Below are 13,087 nucleotides of genomic sequence, written 5' to 3'. Positions count from 1 at the left end.
TAAAAAGTCCAACTCCGAGTCGGAGGAAGGTTGGAGTCGGATCCCATACAAAAATCAGACTCCAACTTTAAGGCAATTAATCCCTATACCCAAGGAAATATACTAATATTTCTAAGAAGATTTTTGTTAATTTTTTTGGCCCTTGCCCGGGAACCTTTTGATAAGAACAAGGATCCTACCGGACCAGCACAAATAGAGGGATATAAGAAAATCACTACTCCCAAGTACAAGTAGGTAGTAGGGTTTGTGACTTTAAAGTCAAAAGGTAAGTTCACCAGCACCTCCACCAATCAAGCTTGGTTAGAAAATTTATGTTAATTACTACCTTGTATTTATGCCACTTTGTAAATTATATCCAAATTTTTATTTCATTATGACGCTTTTTTTTTTGTTACCTTATGCCAAATTGGGTTGTTTGGCCCAAATATGATGTCATAATTTGATTTAACTGATCATATCATGTAAATTAAAAACTAAAGACAAATTAGATAATCTTTCGAGTGTCTAAATAAATTATAACTCCAAACGACGATGCTGACAATTTTTTTTTCTCATTTACTCTCTTTCCTATGTTGTCCCATTTTTTCTTTCAAGTATATAGGTAATCCTTATTTGACAAGCAATTTCAAAAAATTTCAAGTAATCCTTGATCTATTGATGAATTTAAGTGTTACAATAATGCAATCTCTAATTAATATGAGCAAATTCAAAAAAAAAATCAAGTAATCCTTGTTCTATTGATGAATTTAAGTGTTACAACAATGCAATCGATCTCTAATTAATATGAGCAAATATGAGCAACTTTTAAAGAAAAAGAAAAAAAAAATAGTCTTTACAAAGTTTGTAATACAGACATTCTAGCTTCGTCTTGCACCTAATCCAAGCTCGTTTTCTCTTTCTCCAGCCCCAAAATAATTTCTTTCTCCCAATAACTCGTCCTAAAAAGATTTCTGATTAGCATATCTCGGCCTGGATCCCAATGACATGGGTGTTCGTGTTCGTGTTCGTGTTCGTGTTCGTGTTCTGTTGACAATAGGCAGCAGCTGTAGTAGTCCATGGAGATGGTGGGATGACATAGTAACATTTATGAAAGAATGGATGCTGAAGAACTTGTGCTGCTGTTGGCCTTTTCAAAGGGTCCCAAGAACAAAGTGACCTAATAAGGCTAGTTGCATCATCACTTACTGAAGGCATCAGAGCTGACAGATGCACACCAGGAAAATATGGAAACTGGTAGTTCATCCCCATAGCAAGCATTAAACCATGGGGCCAAGAATTCTCTGTCGGCGTTCCGATCACGCTGCATATCTTATACATCTCGTCTGCTTCATTTAGTCCAGGAAATAGAGGCTGAAGAATGAACAGTTCAGCCATTATTGCACCCATTGCCCACATATCGACAGCAGAAGTATAAGTAGGGGACCTTAACATAACTTCAGGAGCCCTATACCAACGTGTAGTGATATATTCTGTATAAGGTGGCTCTGAATTAATTTCTCTTGCAGATCCGAAATCAGCTAGTTTGATCACATTGTTTGATACTAGAAGATTTTCTGGTTTAAGATCGCGATGAAAATACCCATGCTGATGCATGTATGCAAGAGCTTGAAATACTTGAAAGCACCAATTTCTGACTTGATCCTCTGAAAACATATTTCTTCCTGTTTTTTGGATAAGTTGATACAAATTACACTCCATATATTCGAACACCAAATACAAGATATCATGTTCTTTAATAACTTCTCTTAGCTTCACAATATTAGGATGTGTACTCATCTTTAGTAGTGACTTTACTTCTCTTAAATACATGCATTCTTCCCAAGAATCATATTTTTTCTTCATCTTCTTTATAGCAACAACTTCTCCCGTCTGTGTGTTTATAGCACTCCAAACACTTCCAAAGGTTCCTTCACCAACTTCCTTAATTGCCCTGTACTTCTCCATGGTTGAGTCAGGAAAAACAACAAAAAATGCTCTTTCTTTAACAAGTTTGACGAATTCACACACAAGATATAGATGTTTGTATGTAAATGATATGTATATTTTGTTTGAGAGAGTAGTGTGTAAATGATCATATATATATACCTGAATATGAAAGAAGTTGCATGAAGATATAAGATCTAATTGGTTTCGGATATTGTTTTCCTAATTCTAACTAGATTAGGTTTTTTATTATTACTATGATAATATCTAATAATAATGTCCTAAGTATTTGCCTTTTATCCAAAGTTTATGCATGTGCATGCTTGGCTATATTAAATCAACTCTTATCTTATACAACTTATTAATTTAAGCTAATTATGGCTCGTGTTAATTATTTTATACAACCGTGTACTAATTTATATATGTACTATCTCATGTTAACAGCTAGATTTGGTTGAGCTCATTGGATTAGAGTGAATACCATTCATCAATATCTATATTACAAAGTAATTAAAGATAGTCCTAGGCTCCTAGCTATATTAGGAAATTAAACCAACAAAATGAGATATCTATTTACAAAATATATTCACATAATATCTTGTTCTATCATTAACATTAAATTAATAAGTGAATGTTCCAACCATGACTAAGTTTAAATTTTTTTTATTCTCTAAGCGTTAAATTATAATTTTCGAGGAGGTAAACTCAAAACTGTGTAGGTTGCAAAAGTTGTTGAGAAAGATTCTGCAAGATAGACAAATGTAAGAGGCAATACCAAAGCTCACCCTTTCGATATAATGATAATTGCAGCTGCATATGTGAAATCAAGCTTCCAGATTTTGATGAGATAAATAATCACCATTATCGATATGCGAAAAAATCCGCCCACATTCTTGTGGAAAATTTTATTACGATTGCTATAATTATGTTGTAGCCACCCTCAGTGGCGGAGCCAGGATTTCAAAATCGGGGGGTCACAAAAAAGATAAAAGATATTCAATATTAAAAATTTTACCACACAAAGAAATATTGTCAAAGATCGGATTATTTTCGCATTGCCTTTGATTTTTTTTTGATCTAGGTATATCATCATCGTTTCCTATATTCATTATTTAAATAAATTAACTAAGTAGCACCGATACGGGTACGGGGACGGATACGGGTACGGATACGGGGACGGAAAACGGCAAAATCAAAATTACCGAAAACGGGTACGGCTTGGATTCGGCAAAAAATATATACAAATAAATTATAAATAAATATAATCATTTATGACTGATATTATCTTGAATTTTAGTTTTCGTAACTTAAATGGAAATTATAAGCTTATTAATTTACAGTATTTTAGTCACAATTAAAATTAGATTATTAAAGAATAGAATAATGTTTTTTGAGTTAGTATATTATACTGTTATATAAAGAGACTAAAGAGTTTCTTCTTTGAGAGTTTACTAGAGAGATTAACCTTGTCATCTTTACTTTCTGGTTAAGTGGATAACAACTGTATTCTCCCCCACAAGAAAAAAAAAACAGAAGAAAATAAAAAGAGTGGATGACACCTGTAAACAATTGTACTATACTAAATGAAATATTGAAATACAATGCATCCATCGCAAATGTTTTCTTCTTCCTCTCTCCACAAGATCCTCTCTCTCCTCTCCTGCTCAAATCCAATTTTTTTTGCCCAGATTTTCGAAACCTAAGTTTTACAATTTCATCTTCAAGCTTTGTTCTTATCTTTATTCACTCATCAGGTATACTAATTTTACAATTGTACTGAGGTTTATTGGGAAAGGAAGGAGCCCTGAACAGTGAACTCCTCTTTTCTAACTGACTGTTGGGCACTGGTTTTAATTTTTTTTTCCCCCCGAAAAATCGTTCAATTTTTTTTTTTAATTCGCGGGGTCACGTGACCCCACGTGACCCAAACTAGCTCCGCCACTGGCCACCCTAACTTGTATAATTTAAACCAGTTCTTTAACCACACCATTTATTAAGTTAATTTTATAATAAAAACTATGATTAATATTTGTACATTAGTAAATTTGTATATATTAATTGGCTTTATATTCCACAAAGTACTGTTAATGATGATAACAAATAATCAAGAGAAAGAATGCGAAATGATACTCTAAGAAGAAAATGACTAAGTGAATTTAATTTGTTTTGATTTTTTTTTATTGAAATTAGCATTGTCTCCATTTATCTATGTCGTTGAGGTTCAATTAAACTATGGGCAAGATTAGCCTATAGATATAAATGGCTAAGATTTCAATAGTAATAGTGGCTACAATTTTATTGTAGCCTTTGAGCAATCATCCTATTCCTGCACACCATCATAAAATTGCATTTGTTAGAGCCAAGATACACAAATTAATATCTAGCAAATGTAACTTCCAAGTCAAGCCAAATGACTACTATATCTAACGTAGGAATTGAAGGTTAGCTGGACAGTTCGACGACGAAATCCATCGTCGAAAAAGCCTCAAATGATTTGTACTATTTAGGCTCCTTGTGTCAGAATGCTTAACTAAATACCTTTGTCGAAAGGAAAATGGGCCAACGAGTCAAACTCACGGCTAAGCTGTGATCTACAAGCCTTTTAAGTCATTTGAGTTCGTTTAGGACACGAAAACAACATTTTAATAATTTTCGGATTTTATTTTTGCCTATTTTTCGTATTAGAGTTTTGTTTAGACTATTTAAATGGTTTTAGCCATCATTAAGAGAACTTTTATTCTCATAATAATATTTGAGAGTTTAACTCTTTGGAGTTTATACAAATTTATCACTTATAAATATGTATGTTAGTATTAAGAATTGCACTTGCTTTTCCCCCATTAGTTCCAACTGCGTCAATATCTATATAGTATATACGTTAATGCATATACGAACTAGAGCAGCATATATACGGGTTTCCAGCTTATTGGCTCAACCTTATCCAATAATGTATTACAACAGTTTCATATCGCGTCCTAGTTAACGGAGAAGTTACGAAAACTTTATCCCATCCTATGGTTTGCGATAAGGGGACACTTTGTCTCCTTATCTGTTTTTATTCTGTATGGATGTTCTCTCGAGAATGACTACGCTGGCTTCGGATTAAATCAATTCAAGCGTATCAAAATTGGAAGACAAGGTCCTACGAATTCACATTTATTTTTTGCCGATGATGCTCTTTTCTTCTTTCGGGCCTCTGTGGCGGCGTGTCATGCTATCAACATAACAATTACAAGATTATGTTCTGTTTCGGGTCAAATGATCAATCTTCAGAAATCTTTTGTGAAATTCAGTCCGAATATACCACCTGATTACCGGCACACCTATAAAACTATACTCCAGATGGATGATAGACCGTCCCTGGGATCGTATCTAGGGACCTCGATTGACATTTAGGGTCCAAAGGTTCAACACTTTACCCCCTTCTTGGATATAATTTCAAGCAAAATTGCTTGGTGGAATCATTGTCTCCAATCTCAACCGACAAAACTTGTAATTATTAACTCCATTCTGGTGGCCACTATTATGAATCAACTCTCCATTTTTTCGATTTCAATAACTATTGCACATAAGCTAGATGTACGTGTTATGATTGCTCGATTTTTCTGGAAAAATTCCTCTCAGCAGGGAATTCATTGGAAAAAGCAAGAGGTTATTCAGTGACCTCAAGGTCAGGGTGGTCTAGGTATTCGTAATATTGGATGTTTTAACAGAGCTCTGCTTATGAAAAAGGTGAGGCGTGTTGTTCATCAACCTCAACTCTTGCTATCAAAGGTGTTCCGCTCGGCGAATCATAATAAGTCTTGGATTAGATCCACTTTACATAACATCTCATTGGGCAGGCGTGGCCTACTTATGTCTAGCCACTACTACATAAAAGAGCAGAGGCGACGCCTCAATCCGTTGCCTTAGGTCCTTTTTGCCGTTGCATCAGACCTAAGGCAACGGCTTGATACCATCGCATTTGTTGGCGTTGGCTTAGGTCTAAGACGATGGTAAAAAAGGCCTAATGCAACGGCTGCATGTTATCTACCAAAGCCGTTGCATTAGACATATAGCAAATCCAACGGCTATATAATGATGACAAATATAAACCTAAGGCAACGGCTAATATATATATATATATATATATATATATATATATATATATATGTACATAATGCAAATAAAAAATAATAGACATCTAATATATAACAATAGAATCTCATTGAGATTTGAGGTTATAAAAGTTGAAAGTCTATTCCATAGCCTTGGGATTGTTTACAAAAAGAAGTATAAAATAATAAACTAAATCAAATCATGTTAACCATACGTACGTACAACGTAACAATAGATATAATAATAACTAGCTTCCATGCACCATATCCCTTTGTTAAAAATATTGAGTACTACATACAAAAACTAATCGGTTATAGAAATTTCTTAGGATAACTAATCCTCCACCATATCCCTTTTGTTAAAATTGATCCTCCACCATACGTCATTGAATGTAGGATATCTACGATCGGTCTTCTAAATTTGCGTCATTATTCACCTACATCATATATTCGAAAAATATAATTATATGTTAGTACAAAAATTTTATTCAATACAATAAAACCTCGTTGTTGAACCACATTCAATACAATAAAACCTCGCTGCAAACCCTGAGACAACGCAATAAATCAATAAATCTAATTCATTCATCCCACTTTAGAAGTAGGTAACTGACCTTGCTTGCATATTAAGACAAAGACACTATGGTACAGTAGCCAAATAACTTCTTAGAGCAAGGGGGATTATTAATTAATCTTCAATCAGCATGCTTAGAATGAATGGAGGGGGCTTCTAATTTTCATGTTGTCAGACATAATGCAGCCAAACCAGAGTGTAAACCCCCAATGATTTAGATTATAATGTAAATTGAAAGACTAGTTGGTAAGGTTTGTCAAGATGGTAGCCAAGACCTAGACTGTAGCTCCACAACTCAGTAGCAAGCTGTTGAATAAATGAAAGCACGCTGCTGCCTACTGGAAGAAGAAAACCCCCAATGATTTTCATGTTGAAAGGCAAGCTGTTTCTGATTTTAAACACTCAGTAGCAAGCATCAAGCAAGACCCGTGATTTTTTACAACATTCTTTCACATGACAATTACAGCAATCTCCATTTCAGGAAATCATTATGCTAAGAACAACCATGGAAACCTTATGCTCCACAACTTACGGCCCATCTTCAATTAAACAAAATTCTATGGTACAACCACGAATAGCGGATAGCAGAGTGGCAACCTAAGCCAGCAACTCCTATCATTTGAATTGGCTCACAACTCACAAAATCATGAAACTAGCCTTTCATAACAGCTTGAAATCCCATCCATAAGTTGCAAGTACTAAAGCTCCTCGAAATTCTAGAAGACACTTGATGCAATCAGCCAGTAAGCTTCACTCAGAAAACTAGCAACAACATAACCCTTCATTTCCTACATTCTGTACAAATCCAAAGGTACATGATACCATTGAACCTCAAAGGCAGTTGATACTAGAGAATATCACAAGAAATCGCTACACGTTTGGTTTTCTGTTTGCCTTAAAGAGCCATGTTCTCTGCACTTGTTAAATAAATGAAAGCACGTTGCTGCCTACTGGAAGAAGAAAACTAAATACATTGTATACAAGGAAACAGCTCAGTCAAGAGCTATGGAAACTGCATTGATGTTAACAACCCTGCTGATGTTTCATATATTCTAATTGGTTCTTTTGACTCACATGTTATAATATGAACCTCATTTGCCACTCTTAACAAATCCAGGAACCAACTTTTTAAAAACAACAGCAGAGCCAAGATTGTAAGGGATTAGTGCTAAATTATTAAGGTATAACTGTCTTATGTGGGAGAGAAGCTAAAATAAGGGGAGGGAGAGAAAAAACCTAATTCTAGGAGAAGAGAAAAGAATGAAATGAAAAGAAAAACAGTAAAGAGTGTGGTATTACCTGATGTAAAGAGTGTGTCCCAATAGATGATTGGCCATTTGGTTCATTGGTATTATTTGGAGCACTAGATTCATCCCTTGGTGCTGGCGTGATCTGAAAATTCGGAATGACGATATTTAATTCTGGATTAGCTTCTCGAATCTGAGATAGAATCATTGATGCCACACTCGTGCAATCTCCTCCGCCAATTGTGTCCGCATACTTTGTATGAATTCCTGAGGAAATATGAATCCCACGTTTGTGTTTCTTTTCTTTAAACTATTCTTCGTCACACCTTTCCCATAAAGGTGTAATCGACTATTGCGCTTGGGATTCTTTATCACTTCAAAATAAGGATCCTTAGAGTTGCCTTCTTCATTTTGGATGGAATCTAGAGCATCCATCTTGGCCTATCAAAGTAAAGTTAATTCGTTTTATTATTACCAAGTTATGGAACATATGCTAAAGATATTAAACTTAGTAACTCACAATATTTTCTGTAGTTTCCTCATAGCTAGTGGAATATGTTTTTCCGGGAATTCTTCTCCTTGATTCTCTGTATACCTTACCATGAGAAGGTTCTTGCTTATTACTATCCTCTTGTTGCTATTAAAGACACATTGAAAGAGAGAATCTTTGTTATATCTTCATAGTATAGATTATTGTTTATTCTGAAGAATAACAAATCATTAACAAAAAGGAAGTTGAAAAAAAGAGAATTTACCAGCTTATGACGTAATGATGCATACGACTTAGGACCCATGGTGTGCATATCATTTAGCAATCCACGATTGTCTTTGTTGATGTTGCTTTCTTCCTATATAAACAAAACAACCAAGCTTTTAATCATATTAGTTTCTGGACAAAGGTTAAGCGCACCAAAAAATGCATATACTACCTCAACTACTGAACAATCCCAATAGTCCAACGATCTCTAAATTGCGATTCTGAAATTGTTTTTGGGCGATGTTCCCATCAATAAGCATCAGTCTTAATGCATAGTAGTGATTCTTCTTTACTCTACATTTATAACCACGCCAACTCGCATTGATGGTTTCCATTACCCATTTTCTTCCTTCATCAGGAACCAAGTACTTCTCCTAAACAATAAATTGAAAATCTGAAATTGGTGCACAGTAGGTTATCTAAAACTGTAAAAAATAAAGATAAATGTGGGAAGACAAACCAAGATATAATCCCACATTTTGTCACGTGTGGGTAGACTAGGGAAGTGACGGTAATTTAGTGGCGCAAGCTCAGGATCCCTAGCCACTGTTCCTAAGAAGAGGCTAAACTCGTCGACAATCTCTTGTGTAGGTCCTACTGGTTGGCCAGCTGAGTTTAATATAATAACTTTGCGCTCTTCAGTTGTACGCGCATGAACCTTTGGTAACTTTGTTGGCCTCTATGCTTCTTGTTTTAGGAGCTATTCAACATGAGTTTCCATATAGTGTGTTAGTAGATTTATAAATATTCAAGGGATTAAAAGAAGAAATAAGCAATTTAAACGAAAGGTGATTGAATTAGTATGTACCTTCAGCATCTTCCTGTACTTCAAACTCATGTGCATTTTCATCTTCCGTTATCTCCAAGTCATTTGCATTTTCATCCTCATTGACTCTTGATAGTGTAGAAGGATTAGTCATGACCATAGCACTTTCATTGACCATAGAAGCTTCTAAATCATTGTTTTGCTCCTTGTTTTCTAATTGCTTCTTCCTAAATTCACGATATGCAGACATGGAGCCTGGTTTACAAAATGCCTTCTGCTTTTGCTTTTTCTGTGACATGGGGGCATGGTGCTCTTTTGCCAATATTGGAAGCTTTTGAGGTGCTGTAGTAGCATTCCGTTGCAAAATCTGCTCAGCTTTTTCACGGGCATTTCTCAAGGAGCTACTTGTCTTACGATTTTCAAGATGTTGCACTATGTCTCGTTGTTGCTTTTTACCATTTTTCTGCACAAAATCAGCCATGGATACTACTTGGGATGACGGGGAATTCCCTACTTCACCTTTCGTGCAATCCAGCTTCTTTCAATAAAAAAATAGACCCATTAGGGGGTGGGGAACATTAGGGGGTCTGTAGGGGGTGGGGAACATCAGGGGGTCTGTAGGGGGTGGGCAGCAGGGGTCTGTAGGGGTGGGGCAGCAGGGGGTCTGTAGGGGGTGGCGCACAACGGGGGGTCTGTAGGGGGTGGAGCACAACGGGGGGGTCTGTAGGGGGTGGGGCAACAGGGGGGTCTGTAGGGGGTGGGGCAGCAGGAGGTCTGCAGGGGGGTGTAGGGGCTGGGACTTACAGATATAATCTGATCTAAAGCAATGCATATAGTATTACATAACAATAACATTTAGGCTAATTTTCCATGACATTGAGCACAAAAGCTACATGATAAGATATTACTATATTAGTTCTACATGAATAAAATAATTTCTTAAAAAAGCATCAATATCCTAAGGACTTTCTAAATCAGATTGTAGCATAAACATAAATATCCCACCCGCCACCGCAACATTAAGAGACTCAAAATGATCTGCCATTGGTATGCTTACCAATTCACAACACTTCTTTGCTTTCTCTGTATGGCCACTACCCTCACTGCCAAGAATTAAACATAATGGAAACTTATTTGTTCTATAAAATGGAAACTTATTCTCTTATGCCCCTAGTTCTACTGTTCACTACCCTCACTGCCAAGAATTTGCTTCTTTTAACTTTAGCAATATTCTCGTGTGCCTTTTTCTTCTATAAAATGGAAACTTATTTGTTCAATTTTATCAATGACTTTCAGAGATATGAAGTGCACCACCGATGCATCTCTTTCTGGATATTCTGGATACTATGGCGATGTCAAAACAGAGATAGATAATGCCAGACAGTGTGAGAACACAGGACAAGAGTGTGGTACCTTAAATGAGCTTACTACAAATGCATGCATGGGAGTTCAAATTGGTGAGCAATATCCATACTCCCCATATGGAAACATAAATCTGCCTGAGGAGAAGAAATTGATGCCAGATAACAACGGGGTCAATTTTCAAGGCAATAATCCGATCGATTACCAAATTGCTGGTCATTTTGATTTGCCCCGGTCTATTTATGATACAAGGCCTCAACCATGGATTCCTACTGCTTTGCCATGTCCAATTCCTATGTTTAATGAAAATTCATACCCAGAGGTTAGCCTTCATAACCATCTAATATTGTCTTTTCTGATTCCATTTCTGATATCTGGATCTTTGCCATTTTTTCTAGGTTCTTGTTAAAAGAGTTTCATTAATGCTTTTATTGGTGTACGATATTGCCGTCTTAAGAATTGTCTTGGAGCTCAAATTCTGTCATATGGCTTTCCGGTTTGTCTTCATAAAATTCCCTTGTATAATATAATCCTTTCTCCTGAAAATCAAGCCTCTCTATCTGTTTATGGAAGTGCAAGAAATGTCGCTTTGGCAAATTCTCTTATGCATCGGTGGTGCACTTCATCGGTGGCTAATTTTGTTGCTTTTATTCTACTGTTCACTAGCTGAGACCCCCTAGTTCTTAGTACAAAATGGGACACGGGGAACAGACAACAAAATGCAAAATAAGGAGACAGCAAACACAATTTTCGTGCATTGCCAAAACACTTTAGATCCACCCTTAACTAAAATAGACCCACATTTTCGTGGATTGCCAACACACTTTAGATCCACCCTAAACTAAAATAGACCCAAAACTCGTGATCTTACTTAAGTCAAGCTATTTATTACTTAAAAAGAAGTATGTTCCCATATCACAAACAAGATTAAGCAGGTCAACTATTACTTATTCCATAATGAAAAAAACCTCAATTCAGACCAATACATCCAACTGCTATGTGAAGTAGGACATGAATAAATAAACAGCAATCTGGAGGGGGTTAGCAAGGTCGGGCAGTGCATGGGGGCAGCAGAGTGTTGGGGGGGGGGACATGCCATTTTTTCTAAATAATTGACATAAAAGAACAAGAGTTGGGTATCAAACCTTCGAGTTACTTTTGAACCTACTCTTTCCACGAGTGTCAGTTACATCCTCAGTATCATCACTCTCAGATTCATGTGTGAACTCGTCCTCATCTGAGAATAATTCCTCATCAGGCCATGTACTTACAACAGCTTCATACTTGTTCTGGAGTATTTTATTTGCGATGCTTTCTAAACTCGAGCCTTCATTCTTTCAGCATTCGATTTCAATTTCTGTAGTCGTTGTCTTTCATACTCCGGCATCTGATTGTTTGTAATGGTACATTTAGTCTTCGTCCCTTTCATCTGTAAATAAAGACAAAATGCAAAAGCATATAAGTGATGAATATAAGATAAAAATCTTAATAATATGAGAATATGCATTTCAAGATAATTTATAGAAGATTATGTAAAATACCATCAGATAGTTCTGTAGGTATGTTTTGAACAGCAAAATACCAACCCGCCTTAGTTAGATCTTCTACATAAAACACTTGATGTGCTTGAGATGCCAAAATATATGGTTCTTCTTCACAAATGATCTTGTTTTTATTAACCAAAGTATGCCCATAATGGTCTTTTTGTGAATGAAACCACATACATCGAAATAAGACAACACTAAAATGACCATGATAAGATATCTCAATGATTTCTTCTAATGAACCATGATAGATGACATCTCCCTCTATTGGATTTTGATCTTTACTACTAGCAAAGCTAGGTGTCAAAGCTGTTAAAGTGACTCCGCTATTTTGAGTTACAGCATTTGCATCGCGCTTCATGGTATGAAACCTATAACCATTAACGGAGTATCCACTATACTTTTTAGCAACATAAGATGGCCCCTTTGCTAACCATTTGACATGGTCTGAAATAGATTCACATTGTTCAATCTTGGAATCAACCTTCTCCTTAAACCAATTCACAAAATCCTTGTTGTGGTTTTGAGCAGTTTCCCATTTCCTTTTCCTTTGGCAGCTTACAGACAACTTGTGCTCACTGTAATTAAAAGGTATCTTAATACCACAAAAAGTCATACAAAAGGAAAAAAAAAGAGTTAAAGACCACAATATATTCAAATATTTTACCTGATGTAGCCCTCAACTTCGTCACAATCACAATTAAATAAGACATATCGATGAGCTTGCGCCCATGTGGTGCGATCAATCATAAACCCTAACTGCTTCTTTTTTGTGGTCCTTCCCTTTCCTCTTACGGGGTGTCCAACCTTAGGAAGA

The 13,087-nt window shown here is 35.9% G+C and overlaps 3 protein-coding genes across 3 annotated transcripts; 1 reads left to right on the top strand and 2 right to left on the bottom strand.

Annotated features, from left to right (window-relative positions):
- Positions 1-154: 154 nt before the first annotated feature.
- Positions 155-2,038, bottom strand: LOC104900695 (cyclin-dependent kinase F-4). The gene has a single exon (XM_048635159.1). It carries the CDS (start codon positions 1,942-1,944, stop codon positions 955-957), a length of 990 nt encoding a protein of 329 aa, XP_048491116.1. The 5' UTR covers positions 1,945-2,038; the 3' UTR covers positions 155-954.
- Positions 2,039-2,628: 590 nt separating this feature from the next.
- On the bottom strand, positions 2,629-9,845 carry LOC130589701 (uncharacterized). Its single transcript, XM_057391196.1, has 8 exons — positions 9,407-9,845; positions 9,059-9,207; positions 8,802-8,972; positions 8,597-8,689; positions 8,362-8,478; positions 8,168-8,282; positions 7,894-8,108; positions 2,629-2,667 (listed from the first exon to the last, which is right to left on the bottom strand). The coding sequence occupies exons 1-8, from the start codon at positions 9,843-9,845 to the stop codon at positions 2,629-2,631; spliced, it is 1,338 nt and encodes a 445-aa protein (XP_057247179.1).
- An 811-nt stretch (positions 9,846-10,656) lies between these two features.
- Positions 10,657-11,316, top strand: LOC125492333 (uncharacterized). Its single transcript, XM_048634698.1, has 2 exons — positions 10,657-11,048; positions 11,125-11,316. The coding sequence occupies exons 1-2, from the start codon at positions 10,665-10,667 to the stop codon at positions 11,254-11,256; spliced, it is 516 nt and encodes a 171-aa protein (XP_048490655.1). The 5' UTR covers positions 10,657-10,664; the 3' UTR covers positions 11,257-11,316.
- Positions 11,317-13,087: the final 1,771 nt, after the last annotated feature.

Source organism: Beta vulgaris, chromosome 8 (genome assembly GCF_026745355.1).
Source record: "Beta vulgaris subsp. vulgaris cultivar EL10 chromosome 8, EL10.2, whole genome shotgun sequence".
NCBI lineage: Eukaryota > Viridiplantae > Streptophyta > Magnoliopsida > Caryophyllales > Amaranthaceae > Beta > Beta vulgaris.
This window is presented reverse-complemented; position numbering and strand designations above follow the sequence as displayed.

Excerpts from the sequence above, each read along its gene's own strand:
- LOC104900695 (XM_048635159.1), bottom strand. The coding sequence starts at position 1,944 with ATGGAGAAGTACAGGGCAATTAAGGAAGTTGGTGAAGGAACCTTTGGA.
- LOC125492333 (XM_048634698.1), top strand. The coding sequence starts at position 10,665 with ATGAAGTGCACCACCGATGCATCTCTTTCTGGATATTCTGGATACTAT. Across the intron at positions 11,049-11,124 it reads ATGAAAATTCATACCCAGAG|GTTCTTGTTAAAAGAGTTTC; the intron begins GTTAGCCTTCAT and ends CATTTTTTCTAG.
- LOC130589701 (XM_057391196.1), bottom strand. The coding sequence starts at position 9,845 with ATGGCTGATTTTGTGCAGAAAAATGGTAAAAAGCAACAACGAGACATA. Across the intron at positions 9,208-9,406 it reads AGTACAGGAAGATGCTGAAG|CTGGCCAACCAGTAGGACCT; the intron begins GTACATACTAAT and ends TATTAAACTCAG. Across the intron at positions 8,690-8,801 it reads AGAATCGCAATTTAGAGATC|GAAGAAAGCAACATCAACAA; the intron begins GTTGGACTATTG and ends TTGTTTATATAG.